This window comes from Perognathus longimembris, chromosome 3 (assembly GCF_023159225.1).
Source record: "Perognathus longimembris pacificus isolate PPM17 chromosome 3, ASM2315922v1, whole genome shotgun sequence".
NCBI lineage: Eukaryota > Metazoa > Chordata > Mammalia > Rodentia > Heteromyidae > Perognathus > Perognathus longimembris.
The window spans coordinates 95,152,818-95,170,001 of NC_063163.1; the positions used below are offsets into that span (position 1 = coordinate 95,152,818).

At 50.0% G+C, this 17,184-nt stretch overlaps 1 protein-coding gene across 1 annotated transcript; it reads left to right on the forward strand.

Moving 5' to 3' along the window:
* The first annotated feature begins 14,979 nt into the window (after nt 1-14,979).
* On the forward strand, nt 14,980-16,896 carry Fam246c (family with sequence similarity 246 member C). Its single transcript, XM_048343450.1, has one exon. The coding sequence runs from the start codon at nt 15,253-15,255 to the stop codon at nt 15,964-15,966; it is 714 nt and encodes a 237-aa protein (XP_048199407.1). The 5' UTR covers nt 14,980-15,252; the 3' UTR covers nt 15,967-16,896.
* The last annotated feature ends 288 nt before the right edge of the window (nt 16,897-17,184 follow it).

A 17,184-nucleotide genomic window follows, 5' to 3' on the forward strand; every position in this document is an offset into this window, starting at 1 on the left:
TTTTTGTTCTATGCCCCAGCCAGCCTGGGCTGAGTTTTTCCTAGTTAAGTTTCTCCATGCCACTGGGAATGACAGGCATGGATAGCACACCCAGTCATTGTGCTTTCCTTAAGTCTTATCTTAATGAAATAAAGTGCAATTTAGTAAGCAAAATAACAATGGAAACAAAAAAGTCACGAGCACTTCTGCAGAAAGCAGAAGCCATAAGTGATTAGTAAGCATCTAAAAGATACTAAACAGTAGAGGAAATTTTTTTTAATCGAAATGTCATTTTATACCTACTTGACTAGCAAAAAAACAAAAAAAAACCCAAAACAGAATTCTGTCAGGATTCAAACTTGAAGAGGCCATCTATCAAGACATCCTTGCAGCCAGGTATGATAATTCGTAGTTGTAATCCCAGCTACTTTGTGGAAGCAGAAGGATGAGGAATTCAAGGTCAGTCTAGGCAAAGTTAGCAAGACCCTATCTCAGAAACAAATTTTAAGAAAGGAAAGGGCTTAGGCCATAACCTAAGTAAGACCAAGTGTGAGTTCAACCCTCAGTACTGGGTTATAAAAAAAATTAAGATAAAGAATTGATATCCTTCATGCCACTGATAAATTTGGAAACTGGTAAACAACTTGCCATTTTCTCTAATATTTACATGAATTACAAAACACCAATTCCATTCCTCAATATATTCTGAGGAATTCACATATAGGCTCTAGAAGATGAGTGAAACAAACAAAGAAAAAACAACACAGAAGTGATGCAAAAGTCCACCGATAGAATAAATTAATCCACTGAAATGTTATACAGTGGTGAAAATGAACTTCAGCCACACAATGAAATCCACACTCAGTAGGAACACGTAGAATCAAGCCACATGTGACACACATAGGAACAAATCTATAAAAAGCCAGGGAAGCCAGATGCCATATACTCATAATCCTAGTTACTCAGGAGGCAGAGACCTGGAAGATTAAGGTTTGAAGCTAGTCTGGCCAGAAATGCCTGTGAGACTCATCTCCAAAGTAGCCAGCAAAAAAAACAAAAACAAAAACATAGCTGAAATAGGAGGCTGAATGGGGATTACAGTCCAAAACCCAAAACCAGCCTAGGGAAGGAAAAGTCCTTGTGATTCTCCTCTCCAATTAACTATCAAAAAAGTCAGAGTGGAGCTGTGGCTCAAGTGGTAGAGAGCTAGCTTTGAGCACAAAAGCTCAGGGATAGTGCTTAGGCCTTGAGTTCAAGCCCTAGAACTGGCACGCGCGCACACACACACACACACACACACACACACACGAGTAAATCATAACAAGCATGCATAGACACCCCCACACACACAGAGGAGTAAATCATGACAAGCAAACATACACACATACACACACATGCACGCACACAGGAGTAAATCATGACAAGCAAATGTAGACACATACACACATGCACACACACACAGGAGTAAATCATGACAAGCAAGCAGGTCCCTGTAGAGAGGAAGAACAGCCATAACAGCCATTAACACTAAAGGGTGGTTCACCATTAAGAAGCTGGTTCATAGGTGTTTGTTATGGATGCTTTTACCTTAGGTAGCTGTTAGGTAGTGTTTTATGCATTATCACATTACAATAAACACATAATAAAGAGAATAATTAACTACCTTCAAGACTGGAGACAGGAAGATGGAGAGAAAAGACCTTGGTGGGGGTTAGTTACAAGGTCATGTACAATGTCTGCTATGAACTGATACAGATCTGATCCAAAGTTTAGCTCCATGTCTACTACCTCTGCTCTGCCTCACTCCCACCCACCAAGGCAAAATGGCTCAAACTGGGATTCAGGGGGATAGGTGGGGGGAATTGGCAAAAGCTCTGCTGCTGTGAACACCCATAGGTGGGGTCACAGAGTCCTTCTCTCTGTGGGTGAAGCTTCAGCTTTCCAACCACAAAATGAAGACGGAGGGTTTCAAACCCCAAATGAGCTGGGGAGGACCCTGCGCAGGCGCAGTCACTTCAAGCACAAGCTGGACGTACAGCCAGCCCCCACCGCTCAGCTCCATGATGAGAAAGAGAGGCCCAACACATCCCTAAACAAGCCCCAAAACGTGAAAAGCAATGAAAGCCGGGGGCCAGTGGCTGTGCCTGTAGTCCTAGCTATTCAAGAGGCTGAGATCTGAGGACCATAGTTCAAAGCCAGACAGGGCAGAAAAGTCTATGAGACTCTTATCTCCAATTAGCCACCAGAAAACTGGAAGTGGAGCTTTGGCTCAAAGTGGTAGGGTGTTAGCCTTGAGAAAAAAAGCTCAGGGATAGCACCCAGGCCCTGAGTTCAAGCCCTATGGTAAAGAAGAAGGAGAAAAGAAAGAAGGAGGAATAGGAGGACTACTCTCAGATTTGTCTGCCCAAGCTGGCTTCAAACCATAGTCCTCAGATCTCAGCCTCCTGCCAAGTAGCTAGGATTGCAGGCATGTGCCACCAGCTCTTGGCCTAGACAGTACCTGATATGTATGTGTCATGCCAGCTCCTCTCCCAGAGGGCACAGAACATAAGGAAGTCCCTGTCCTCACCAAAGCCTGGAAGCCAAAGCTAAGGGAGGACAAAGACCACACTGTCGGGAAGAATTACAAAGAGGAGAGCGTGCCAGGCAGTGAGACACAGCGCCGGCCTGGAGAAGGGCAGAGGACGGACGCAGGAGGCCCCTGAGGGGGAGCGGGGCCCCGGCCTCAGGAACAGAATGTGCACAAGGCCCTGAGTGGGATTGGACTGGCATGTGGACAGGAGGTCATGTCACTGTCACTGAGGGCGCAGTGAGGGCCGCAGGGCAGGTTGACCCAGCAGAACAAACAAGGTTCTCCAGGGTCTGGTCGTCTTAGAGATGGCCTGGGCCCAGGGACTTCAGCCCCCTAGGCAAGGGGGGGGGATGGGGAGCCACGAAAGACCCCTCTGCTGGCATGGCATAGCTCTCCAAGGTGGCTCCACACTGCCCAGTGGCTGTCTTACGTGCTGATGTTCTTTGGTCTCCATGGTAAAAGGAAATCAATGGAATGACACTCGTCCAAGCAAGCACAGCGAGGAAGACTTCACTCAGATCCACCATGAAGGAAGCAGGAACTGAGGTAATGGAGTCTCACAGCGGGGAGAGATGGTACTCAACTCTGACATGGATGGGTGAAGGGAACTTAGGGCCGGGGAGCGGGGCTGGGCAGTGATGGGAGTGGATGAGGGGAGACATCAGGGTTTGGGGAGTTGTAGCTGGAGGCAGGCCAGGCGATTAGACATCACCTGGGGGATGGAGGAGGCCCCGGAGCCTGCTGGGTAGGGAGGGTTGGCTAATGGGGGAGGAAGGGTAGGAGGTGGGGACTTGGGCTAAACAACTTGGCAGAGTTCTTGCTAAAACTGGATTTTAAAGAAAAATGCATAGATGGGCCTAGAAGGTGTAGGTGATGGGTTTGCATCAAGTTTGAGCAAGCGAAGGAGCTCTACCACCCTCATCCGTGGTGGGGTGGGCAGATCTGGGCATTACCTGCTTATCTGCATGGCTCTGCAGTTGAGAGGGGACTGTCAGGAGCCCAAGTTGTCCCCCTGGGAGCTACATCTGGCCCCTCAAAGCCCACACAAATGTTGATGGTCCCATGCCCCTGTCCCTCTGGGGCAGGTTGTAGGAGCTGAGGCCCATGGCCTGGCCGTGGCATGGACTGGTCAGAGCCACCTCAGTCCAGACATTCCTGGGGTAGATGGGGGTACGGCTGCTGACGCCAAGACCGGGCAAACAAAGCCATTACCAGTTAATGAAGTCATTAAGAAGTCAGACAAGGTCATTACTGAGTAATGAGTTACCACCCCTGCAGAGCCACCTGGTCCCAGAGAAGACCTCTGTCGACAGCAATAGCGCCACAAGAAGCTGGGGGAACAAACAGTGCCAGGGCCCAGGGGCACGAAAGAGGGAGAATGCTCCAAGTTCAGCCCCATAGGAAGCCCCAGACCATGCCATAAGGCATGGAGCAAGTCACTTCCCCACCCCCCTCCTCCTTCTCTTCCTCCTCCTCCTGACACTCAGGGCCTGGGCACTGTCCCTGAGCTTCTTTTGCTCAAAGGTAGCCCTCTACCACTTGAGCTACAGGGCCACTTCCAGCTTTTTCTGAATTTAATGGACTTTCCTACCCAGGCTAGCTTCGAAGACTTTGAACCATAATCCTCAGATCTCAACCTCCTGAGTAGCTGGAATTAGAGGCGTGAACTACCAGCACCTGGCTCTGACTGCTTCTTTGAACAAGGCCTATCTGTAGCCCAAGAGTCCAAGAGGCTGGGTCTCCAGCATTGATAAACCTGCCTGCGATGTGAACACACACTCCCCCCACCTTCTTGCCTGTCACTTGAACACACACTCCTGCCCACTTTCTTGCTTCTGCTGTCCTCACCATCTCCTGACCATTTTAGACTCATCCAGAGCTCTTGAAACAGGATGGAGAGACGAGGCAACAGGGAAATTTAAAATGATATATATTACCTGGTGCCAGTGGCTCATGCCTGCGATCCGAGCTACTCAGCAGGCTAAGGTCTGAAGAAAACAGTTCAAAGCCAGTTGGGTAGGAAAGTGTGTGAGACTCTTATCTTTAATAAATTACAAAAAAAGCTAGAAGTGGAGCTGTAACTCAAATGGTAGAGCACTAGCCTTAAGCAAAAGAAGCTCGGGGATAGCACCTAGGTCCTGAGTTCAAGCCACCACCAGCAAAAACAAACAAATAAATAAAAGAATTAAAAGGCCCAACAGAAATTAGAACAAGGTTAGCTAACTCTGTCTTCTGCACCAGCCAGAGCTTCCTTGAGGTTCTCTACCAGCCAGTTCAAAGATCACCCTCCAGCTCAATGCTCAGGCCTTCCCCTGCTCCCCAGAGCTAGCTTTGACTGTCCATCCAGACCCTGCCTCTCTGAAAACTGGGTTGGCTCAGCTTGGTGGTCAGAGAGACAAAGACATGCCTCTTCATTCCAGGGCCTCTGGCAGGGAGACTGTGAAACTGCTGCTTCCCTGCTGCTCCCTCCCCCACTGGCAGTTGCCCTCTCCCGGGAGGCCCCTCAAGGCTCCCTAAACATGGTTGAGTACTCTCCTGGCTCCCAGATGCCCTCAGGCTCTGGGAAACAAATTTTCCTGATCCTGGTGGTTTCCAGGACAGAGTGCAATAGTAACCAGGAGTGACGAACAACTGCCCCCCCAGGAAGATTGCCCCATTCAGACCCCTGCCTACTGGGAGCACCTCCCGCATGGTTAATGAGTGAACAAGAGGCCCTGGGTCCTAGAAGGAGGTCCTGCCTGAATGTACGGAGCTGGAGGCAGGGGGGGTGGGGAGACATCGCACAGCCCACCGCCCCTCACTGCCACCGTACCTGGCCCAAGTAGCCCTCTCTGTACAAGGAGCTACCAGGGTAGATCTGCTTCCTGGAAAAGCCAAGCACTGGCAGGGAGCCAGGCACTGGTGGCTCACAACTGTAATCCTAGCTACTCAAGGAGGCTGAGATCTGACCATCCTGCCAACCCGGGTAGGGAAGTCCATGAGGCTCTTATCTCACTTAACTACAAGAAAACTGGAGGGAGTTAGGAAAATGGAGGAGAACGAAAAAGGACTAGGCCGGACTCAATCCTCAACAGGTGAGACTGTTTATTGCCAGTGAGGGGCCCAGACCTTCCAGCAGGTTTGAGGATGTACAAGGGACTGGATTTGGGGGTGGGCTTATATATAGATAGGCCTTAACAAGGAAACAGAAAATAAAAAAATGGGCTATGGTCTCCTGGGGACCAACGGCGATGTCCTTGGCCAGGTCCAGAGTGGAATGCTCCCGCCCTTGTCTCGTGGGGGCCAAGACTGTTGGCATGACCTGCCTGTGGACAAGCACATGAGCATACACCTGGGGCTTTGCTTGACCCTAGGGAATATGGAGGCCTCAATCCTTCATATTCTACCTTTAGATACAGAAAAAGATTAGACTGATATACATGGGACGTTGAAAGTAGTTACAACTGTGATATAACAATTGTCTCCATAACATGGAGTTCATTCCACTTAGCATCATCTTAGGTGTTCATAAGGGTATAGCTATTGGGCCTTGTGATGCTCTGCTATGACTTGCCTAAACCTGTACTAATTATTCCCAATAAGGGAGACCATAGAGTCCATGTTTCTTTGGGTCTGGCTCACTTCACTTAGTATAATTTTTTCCAAGTCCTTCCATTTCCTTACAAATGGGACAATGTCATTCTTTCTGATAGAGGCATAAAATTCCATTGTGTATATGTACCACATTTTCCTGATCCATTCGTCTACTGAGGGGCATCTGGGTTGGTTCCAGATTCTCGCTATGACAAATTGTGCTGCAATGATGTGTATCTGTAGCTTCTATTATTGATGATGTTCTTGTATCACCTTCCTGTGGTTGTACCTACACTATCTCTGTAATCTTATCTGAGTATATTGGAAACCGTGTATACTGGTATTGGAACTAGGAAATTGAAAGGGAATACCAAAATTGAGAGACACAGGGTAAAAAAAGAAAAACAACTACAAAAGCAATACTTGCAAAACTGTTTGGTGTAAGTGAACTGAACACCTCAGGGGGGGAAAGGGTAAGGGGGAGGGGGGGAGGGGGGTATGAGGGACAAGGTAACAAACAGTACAAGAAATGTATCCAATGCCTAACATATGAAACTGTAACCTCTCTGTACATCAGTTTGATAATAAAAATTTGAAGAAAAAAAAAGATTAGACTGAGAGGTGAGAGGCAAGTCCTTCATATAGGGTCTTTAGATACATTAAAAAAAAAAAGTTGTGGGGCTGGGAATATGGCCTAGTGGCAAGAGTGCTTGCCTCGTGTACATGAAGCCCTGGGTTCGATTCCCTAACACCACATATATAGAAAATGGCCAGAACTGGCGCTGTGGCTCAAGTGGCAGAGTGCTAGCCTTGAGCAAAAAGAAGCCAGAATAGTGCTCAGGCCCTGAGTTCAAGGCCCAGGACCGGCAAAAAAAACCACACCAAAACAACAACAAAAAAGTTGGGCAAAGAGGGGCTGGGGATATGGCCTAGTGGCAAGAGAGCTTGCCTCCCATACATGAAGCCCTCGGTTCGATTCCCAGCACCACATATACAGAAAATGGCCAGAAGTGGCGCTGTGGCTCAAGTGGAAGACTGCTAGCCTTGAGCAAAAAGAAGCCAGGGACAGTGATCAGGCCCTGGGTCCAAGGACCAGGACTGGCAAAAAAAAAAAAAAGTTGGGCAAAGAGGGGAGACCAAGGAAAGGGCTTGGCGGTTGTCTTTTTGGCTACTTCCCGCTGACATGGTGGTGTCCAGGAGTCACTGGGGCTGGGGTCTTCAGAGTTCAGGTCTGCACTGGGCAGGGCAGGGCGGTGTAAGCGAAGCCCCCAGTTGCCTGCAGTAATAGGATGGACTTGACTTGCTCTCAGGTGAGAGCGAGTGAGTGAGGGCTGTTATCCTGTTATAGAGAAACCTGAAAAGGGTGAGATTAGGCAAAAGGCTGACAAGGTGGCAGGACCAGTTGATATGAATGACACTGGAGACCACACCCTGGCCACAGCCAGCGACGTTCCATTGGGAGCATAAGCCCATAACCAGTCAGAAGCTAGGGCTGGAATGGAGTGGTAAACTGGCCAGTGAGAGGCCTTGATCACTTCTTGTAAATAGCAGGTAACAAAGGCAAGAATGTAAGTTCCTGTCCAGTTAGAAGGTAGTCAGGTATGGACAGTACATGGGCAAGCTTATGAACTATTTCTCTTTTGATTTCCTGGCTCTGGGTAATTTTGAAAGGGCGACTCCATTTAGGATGTGACACCACCCCCTCTTACTCCAGTATTTGCTTTTGTCCCAGGGGTCTAGATGCTCATTGCTGGGATGGCTTATCCCAGTTAGCATCTCTTTTGTCAGCCATGGGGTTTGAACTCAAGGCCTTGGCACTGTCCCTGAGCACTTTTGCTCAAGGCTCGGACTTTACCACTTGGAGCCACAGCACCACTTCCAGGATTTTGCTGGGTAATTAGAGATGAGAGTCTTTTGAGCCATGCTTCCAGTCTGGCTCTCTGCTGGTTAATTAAGTCATAGAGTCAAGGAATTTTCTGCCTGGCTGGCTTTGAACTACAATCCTCAGATCAGATGAATCTTTGCCACAAAAACCCATTTTTATTTCCAATTAAAGCAACAAGGAGATCAAATAGAAATATAATTACATTTGATTGAATATAACACTTTAGGATACTAATTGAAGTTAAGATATTGTAGGTGTCACTAGCCTTTGTGATTACAAAGAAGAATTCGAGAGTTGGTGTCCTTTTAGCTCTGTACCCAAGGCAGTTTACGTATTGAACAGGGAAAAATGGTATTTGAGTTAAAAGGTGTTCATTTGAAGGACTTTGACATAAACAAACACTTAAGTGAACTTTGGTTTAAGCCTTATCTTTTAAAGACATACTCATACTGTCTGCTGCATATTCATACTTTCTGGGGTTTGTCTTCCTCCCTTTTTCTATTTTGGAACAAACATTTTAAGACAATTTTTACTTTCCAAATCCTTTCTTATGCAGATGACACCAGTTTTGTTTCCTCAGTTCCTTTCCCAAGGCTTTCTTTACTAAGATGCCATCAGGAGTCCTTTTGCCAGAGAGTTAGAGAAAGAGAAATTTAAGATCTGATAGGTTAAGCTGGGCACCAGTGGCTTACGCCTGTAATCCTATCAACTCAGGAGGCTGAGATCTGAGGATGGAGGCTCAAAGCCTGCCCAGGAAGGAAAGTCCATGAGACTTTTATCTCCAATAAATCACCAAATGCCAGAAATGAAGCTGTGACTCAAGTAGTAGAGCACTAGCCTTGAGCTGAGAAAGCTCAGGGACAGTGCCCAGACCAGGCTCCCCCCATACCTACCTATATGAGGACCCCTTCCTCACGCATGCTCCAAGGCAGAACAACCAATCCCAAGACTTCCCATAATGCAGGACCACTTCTCAACAAATCAAACCAAGAATATGCTCTTGAGGAGGGAGGAAACCAGGAACGGTCTATCTAATGAGACCAAAGAGATTCTGGACCACCATTGTTGGAGCACCTCTCCACAGAGAGTCTATTATTTCACTGCTTTCCTTTTACTTTTAAGTAAACTTGTCTGTCTACTGTAAACCCTTCCCTGCCTTTTTAATTCTTTAATTGGTGTCTAAGACCCCGTAGTCTTAGACAGTATTCTATGATCTCTATTTGGTCCTTCCCACAGATCCAGTCATCTGTTAGCTTGAAAGTTGTTGCTGCGATTGTAATTGTATCTGTGGCAGTGCTGGGGCCACAGGGGAAGAGAAAGAGGGTTGTGAGGGTCACCAGAGAGGAGCCCCTTTAAGCAGAAGGAAGAATTCCCCCAGAGGGAAATAGTAACTCCTTATGTACCAGTCCAGTGCGACAGGAAGGGCACATAGGGCAGTCACAAGCCAAAACAAGGGGTGCCTTAGGGCCTCTGGGTTTCTCATTACTTAAGACACAGAGGAGTTCCTGGACTCTTTGAAAAGGGGTTTCAGGTCCTCTAGTGGCTCACAGAAATAGATGTCCGTTAGCTCCTTCTAGAGAGAGAGAGAGAGAGAGAGAGAGAGAGAGAGAGAGAGAGAGAGAGAGAGAGAGAGAGAGAGAGAGAGAGAGAGAGTGTGTGTGTGTGTGTGTGTGTGTGTGTGTGTGTATGGTGGCGGGGGGGATTTCCTCTGGTGTTTTATCCAAGCCCTCTACCTCCAGACCAACAAGAAAGCTTTTGGTGGGATAACAGTCTGCCACATAACACTGTAGAAAGGCTGAGTTGAGTGTCAGGCCTAAAAGTATTTCCTATTCTGATCAGGGCAAATAAACAAGACAATGAGTCCATTTTCTGAGTTCTCTTGGCACAATTTAGTCAAGTTGGTTCTTTCCACCTTTCCCTGAGGCTTGGTGTCTGCAGGCAGAGTTCTGGGTAGTTAATTCCCAAAGTCCTAGCCAAACCTTGTAAGACCTTAGAAATGAATACTGGGCCATTGTCACTTTGAATGCTTTGAGGTTACTCAAACCTGGGAATTATTTTTTATTTTTATTTATTTATTTATTTTTTGGCTAGTCCTGGGCCTTGGGCTCAGGGCCTGAGCACTGTCCCTGGCTTCTTCCCACTCAAGGCTAGCACTCTGCCACCTGAGCCACAGCGCCCCTTCTGGCCATTTTCCATACATGTGGTGCTGGGGAATCGAACCGAGCACTTCATGTGTAGGAGGCAAGCACTCTTGCCACTAGGCCATATTCCCAGCCCCTGGGAATTATTTTTATTTTTAAGGAGGACTTTTACTACCTCTATGACTTCCTTCTGGCTAACTACTGAACTTCCTGCTTTTCATTCTCCATTTAGTACGTAAGTACTTTTCTCCATGAATCATTCACAATCGAGGTGCAGTAGAGGCTTGTCAGTCAGGTCTGACTCGTTAACAAAGGTTGGAAGATCACTTGCTTTTTATACCTTGACCCAGAAGAGGGGCAGGGTATCCTAGAATAATGTTAGGAGGGAAGAAGGCAAGTGGGGAGGGCAACACCCGTTACATCCCTGGAGGAGAAGCAGCTCCAGAAAGGTGGAGTAGAATCTCAATTACTAATCTGGAAGATCAGTAAGTCTAGACAGTGGGGGAGGGGTTGCTTCCCTTATTACTAACCCAGAGAAACTTCTGGAGGGCAGCTCCAGAAAGGAAAGTGGATCCCCCTATGACTAGTATGGAGGAATTCCTAGGGACCTATCAGGTATCCCCTTGTCAGACCCAGGACCTGCTGGCATTTTATCACAACCAGGTAGAAGACCCATTGGATTGCTAGAGTCTGACTCATGGACAAATAAAAGGCTACCTCTAAGCCTAGGAGGTTTAACTCCCAGGGTTTCTTTACTAGAGGTCAAATATCTCCAAGCAGGAGAGGGGTAGAATCCCTATTAGATGTGTTGCTTCACATTTGTCAGTCGGCGTTCTAGTCAGCGTCCTCCAGAGGCTATTTACCATTCAAAGGGGTCTACTCAGGTGAATACTCAGCTCCAACATGAAGGAGAATATTATAGGCAGGACAGGAAAGCCTGGTGGAGCACGTGTGTTCATGGAAGTAAAAATCCCATATTCTTGGCATCTCAAACAATTGAACACACACACACACACACACACACACACACACACACACACCCCACAAAGAGTTTAACAGAAAGAGTAAAATGCCAACGGAAAACAGTGGGCCTTAAGTAGTTCAAGAACAAGCATGTGATGGGCTGGGAATATGGCCTAGTGGCAAGAGTGCTTGCCTTGCATACATGAAGCCCTGGGTTCAAGTCCCCAGCACCACGTACACAGAAAGTGGCCAGAAGTGGTGCTGTGACTCAAGAGGTAGAGTGCTAGCCTTGAGCAAAAAAGAAGCCAGGGACAGTGCTCAGGCCCTGAGTCCAAGCCACAGAAATGGCAAAAACAAACAAACAAAAAAAAAACCCAAGCATGTGGCAAAACCTTTTTCGGTTTTCTAGTGTTCAGGAAATATGGAAGTAGTTCATAGTAATTGTGGGCTGATCTTAAGAAAATGAAGGAAATGATTTAGTAGATTTTGGGGAAAGTATCTGCCATGTACAAGGATGCCTTCTCAGAGTTTTGTGTATGTATGAGGTGTAAAGCATAGGCATAAAACCTTATGGAGGGGAATTGTGCAAAGGGTAGGCTAAGGATGCTTAGGAGCTTCAATATGATTATAACTGGCCCAGGGTTTTTCTATCCCTAGGGTTCATCCCAGACTACTAATTACCCACAAGGAGGAGTGGCCATGGAAGGAACTAGAGAAGAGCTAGAACTCAGGAGATGGAGCTCACAAGTGTTTCCCTGGGCAAATTGGTATCTGCCTTCTTTCTTTGTCACTAACCCACTTCACACCATCCCTCTTTCCTGTGCAATCCGTGGCTTTGGGACACTGCCACCAGGGTGAGGCCCCGCATCTGCAGGCCCAACTTGAACTCATCACAAAGATTCAGCCTGTGCTGGGTGCTGGTGGCTCACACCTGTCATCCTAGCTACTCATGAGGTAAGATCTGAGGATTGCAGCTCAAAGCTAGCCTGGGCAGGAAAGTTTGTGACACCACCAGCAAACAGGAAGTAGAGCTGTGGCTCAAAGTGGTAGAGAGCTAGCCTTGAGTGAAATAGCTCAGGGACAGGGCTGGGAACATGGCAAGAGTGCTTGCCTCATATACGTGAAGCCCTGGGTTCGATTCCTCAGCACCACATATATAGAAAATGGCCAGAAATGGTGCTGTGGCTCAAGTGACAGAGTGCTACCCTTGAGCAAAAAGAAGCGGGGGACAGTGCCCAGGCACTGAGTCCAAGTCCCATAACTAACCAAAAAAAAAAGATTGAGCCTGTATCCCAGCCTGTCTATAAACCTCCTAGACAAGAGCATTGAGATCAAACTAGCCATTGCCCCCTGCCAAGGTCCCTCTGATTTCTCACACTCCCATCTGCTGGTCTGCAAACCTAGTCTTTCCTACACCACCCATTCCATCCTGTGACCTTTGGATCCTCCTGCATTTCATGGGTGCAGGATGACCCATGGCAGAGCCCCTGGGTTACAGAGCCTGACTTCAGCAGACCTGTGGAAGGACCCAGGGCTCTTGAGGCATTAGGGCTGGTGTGGGGGTATGGTTAATGAGGCTCTAGGGATCCACAAAGCCAGATGCCGAAGTCCCCAGGAGGAGCAGGTGACTCAGCGGGAATGGGGGAGGAGAGTTTGACAGAACACCAAATTCTCATCTCCCCTCTGCATCTTCCAGACAGCTGCAATGAATGAATGAGTGAAGTTAAGGGGAGTCAGGGGCTTTCTGCAGTGACTGCCCAAAAACAAGTAGACAGCATCCCATAGTCCCCTGTATTTACATACGCATAGCCAGACACTCCAGAGTGGCCAGCCCCCATGCCCTCTAGAGACCTAGGTTTCATTGGCTGTCTAACAGTCTCCTTATCCAGCCCACCTGGATCCATGCCAGTCCCTCCCTCCTCACAGTTTGCTGGGGAGGCCCCAGGGCCCAGAGCACCCAGAGTCCTAACTAGCCCCTAGGGTGTATACAGTGTGAACAACATGCCTGGTGGAGGGATACTGCCCTCTAGAGGGTCTCACAGCCCACCATGATGGCATGCACAGAGGTATGAACAAAGGCAGTGAGAGAACAGGGTGGAGTAAGGGGCTCTGGGAGGTCTAGATGCCTGGCTGAGAAGGTAGACCAGTTGGCCAGAGGACAAGAGAGAAGTTGGCAAACTCCCAGAACTTGGTCCTGGGCCTCCCATCAGGCTACCCTAGTCCTGGGTTCAGAGCCCCTACTGTGTGGGTGAATAGCCAGCTACACAAGAGGCTGAAGTAGATCACTTGAGTCCAAAAATTTGAGGCCAGCCTGGGAAATGTTGCAAAACCCCACCCTATCTCAACAAAAGGCTTGTGATTGAATTCTCTAGGCTCCATCTCTAAAATAATTAGTAAAAATCAGGGCTAGAGGCATGGCTCAAGTGGTAGAGAGCAACAAGAAGAACAGGCTTGAATCCCTGAGTTCAAACCTTGGGACCACCAACTGAATGATAATAAAATGAAATTGAAAAGGCTGTGACATGTGCTGCGTAAGGGACTTGTGTTACCTGCTGTGGGGAAAGGCTTCTGGAAGCTGAGTGCCAGTGGTCCACACATGTAACCTTAGCTATACAGGCTGAAATCTGAGGATTGGGGTTCAAAGCTAACCCAGGCAGGAAAGCCCATGAAACTCTTATCTCTAAGTAACTACCCAAAAATCCCAAAAGTGGAATTGTGGTTCAACTGGTAAGGAGCTGGCATTGAGCAAAAGAGAAGCTTAGAGGGCTGGGAATATGGCCTAGCGGCAAGAGTGCTTGCCTCCTACACATGAAGCTCTCGGTTCGATTCCCCAGCAACACATATATGGAAAACGGCCAGAAGGGGCGCTGTGGCTCAGGTGGCAGAGTGCTCAGGCCCTGAGTCCAAGGCCCAGGACTGGCCAAAAAAATAAATAAATAAAGAGAAGCTCAGAGACAGAGCCCAGGCCAAGTTCAAGTTCTGAGACTGGAGAGAGAGAGAGAGAGAGAGAGAGGGAGAGAGAGAGAGAGAGAGAGAGAGAGACTTCAAGCCTCTGTGGGATGAATGAGAACCAGGGGACAATCATGGTTAAGGGCATCAGGGGCCTATGCAAAGTTGCAGAGGGTTGAAGGTTGTTGTTGCTGAGTTAGGAGAGTTTAAAAAGAGTAAAGCCAGGGCCAGGATGTAGCTGTGTAGCAAAGCACTTGCCTAGCAAATGCAACATCCTGGGTTCAATTCCCAGTACTAAAAAAGAAGAGACAAAAAAGGTGTGAGACATTAGGACCTCGGCAGATTTATTTTTTGCTGCTGGTACTGAGGCTTAAACTCAGGGCCTGGGCACTGTCCCTTAGCCTTTTCACTTAAGTCTGGTCCTCTGCCACTTGAGCCACACAGCACCACTTCTGGCTTTATGTGGGTTAATTGGAGATGAGTCTCTTGGACTTGGCTGCCCAAGGTGGCTTCAAACTAACAATGTTCAGCTTTCACCCTTCTGAGTAGGTAGGATTATAGGCGTGAGCCACCACTGTCTGGCCTTGGGCAACATTAGTGAGCCCTGTGGCACATCTGGTCTGAGGAAGTTGGCAGGGCAGACAAAGATGGAATTCTGCAGCCATGTGTGAACACAGGAGGCCTTTAGAGAGGCCTGGACTGGAGGTGTAGCTCAGAGGCAGAGAGCTTGTCTAGCGTCCATCTGGAGGGAGGTGATAACCCTGAGCCAGTGAGGTCTGTGTGGTCTCTACAATGGCGATGGCAGCTTCTAATAGAAGATCTGAACTGGGGTTCAGTCCAGTCTGGGGGTGCCTGAGTTTTGCAGCCATGTCCTGTCATCCCTTCCAAAAACCAGCCGGAGCCTCATATGTGGCCCCAGTGGGCAAGTCTACACACCCATGCCCACTCTCATCGGCCTGGCCCCCTAGGGCTCCCTGGAACCCCAGTTGCCTAGGGCCTGGCTCTGCTGGGGTTCCCCGGGCCCCAGGCTGGATTCCCTTGGGGACCTTGGTCGTTCCCACAGCCGTCCCAGAGGTCCTCTCCAGGGCTCTTCACCCGGGGGCCCCCCCGGGGTCGGTCGCTAGGCTGCGGGTTGGGGCTCCCCGACAGGTCGGGTGCTGGTGGCAGTCGTGGGGAGGTGGCAGCGCAGGATGGCGGCGGAGCCCGGGCGCTCGTGGACTCAAGCGCGCAGCGCCTATGGTGCCAGCGAAGCGTTGCGGCGAGGCGCGGGGCGCCGACGGGACCCCGGTTCGCAGCCCAATGGGCCAGTAGTCTCTGAGGACATCCGGGCCCCAGGCCGCCTGGCTCGCCTGCGGGGACAACTCCGGGCCGAGGCGGCGCGGGCGGAGGCGCCGCGGCTGCTGCGGGTGGTGGAGCGCGCGGGGGCCGGCGCAGCGGGGGTCGGGGAGAGGACGGACGCGCGCAGCGGCGGCTCGGTGTGCTCCGTGTGCGGGGAGCCCCGCGGCGGGGCCACCTACCCCGCGGGAGTGCTCGAGGTGAGCGAGCGGCGGCTGCAGGAAGGCCTGGCGGCCGTGCGCGCCGAGCTGGGCGCGGGGCTCGAGGCGCTGCGCGCGGAGCTTCGGGCCGAGCTGGACGCCCTGCGCGCGCTGCTGCCGCCCCAGGCCCCGCCGGCCCCGCGCCGCGAGCCCCGGGCGGCTCCCCGCGCCGCGCCCCGCGGCCCCACCCTGCTGCGGGCTCTAGGAACCGTCAATGCTTTAGCATTGGCCGCAGCCACGAAACCTGCGGACGACACCCCTGATGGCCCTGCCGACGACGGCGGCGGAGCCAATCGAGTCCCGGCACGGAAGAGCCATAAGAAAACCCCAGTGCCACCCGGAGCCCAGCAAGGAGGAGGAGGAGACTGAGGACGGCCACACGTGGGGCTGATCTGGAGGAGCCGCAGGGGGAGCTGCCGCTAGCCCACAGGCTCTAGTATCCTCAGGGGCAAATGGACACATCTGCCCTCTCCACGGCTGAAAGGGAGACTCCGGGGGCTGCCAGCCAGCGCTTGTGCGCTTGCAGGGTGGGGGACAAAAGCTGCCGGCCACGCGGGGTGAGAAGGGCTCTACCAGGCAGGGGCTGATGATCACCGGTGGAAACTGAGTGTCGGCCGGAAGAAGCCCGTAGAGCCCCCCCCCCTTTTTTTTTGGTGGGGGCAGGATGGGGCAGCAGGCACGGCCTGGGGGTCTGCAATCTGACTCCTAGGGGTGGGGTGTTGTGATTACAAGTTAGAAAGTTCTAGGGAGGAAACAGCCTCTGGATTGGAGACCTCCACACACTGTGCAATGGATGCCAGGGGCAAGTGGGTGGCGGAGGCAGAGTGACCCGAAGACAGTGCTACCCCAGCGCATGGACACATTCCCCACAGGCCGACCACGGGGCGGTAGCCTATCTAGTTCGCCTTATTCTGCTGACTGCCAGTGTCATCCTCTCACTGGACAGTCTCAGCTACTCTATGTCCTTTGGACTCAGCTTCCTGAGCAGTGACACAAGGGACACTTACCCCAGTTTCTTACAAACTAGCATCTCTCAACAGTGTCACTCTGTCAGTCTTACTTCCCAGACTGCACAGGGCACTCGGGTCGCTTCCCCACTTGGCCAGCTGTCCATCACCAGGACCCAGCAACCCAGTGCAGCCGGGACCACCATGAAGACTGGAACCAATAACCTCTTACTTCCCATCCTGAGGTTGTCATTTAAGTGGGCATATTATCCCTAGATTGGTCACCCAGCTTGGTTTTTAAATAAAATGTATAACCTTGGAATAAAAGTGGATCATTTTGTTGGTGGTGGGTGGTATGTGGTTGTGCGGCTTGAACTCAGGACCTAGGTGCTGTCTCTGAGCTCTTTTGCTCAAGGCTAGTGCTCTACCACTTTGAGCCACAGCTCCAATTCCAGTTTTTGAGTGGTTAATTGGAGGTAAGAATCTCGCAGGGACTTTTCTGTCCAGGCTGGCTTTGAATCTTGATCCTCAGATCACAATGAATCACTGGTGCCCAGCTAAAGATGGTTCTTTCTTTTCCTCCCCCCTTTGTTTCTCATCCCTCCTCTCTCTCTCTCTCTCTCTCTCTCTGTCAGTACTG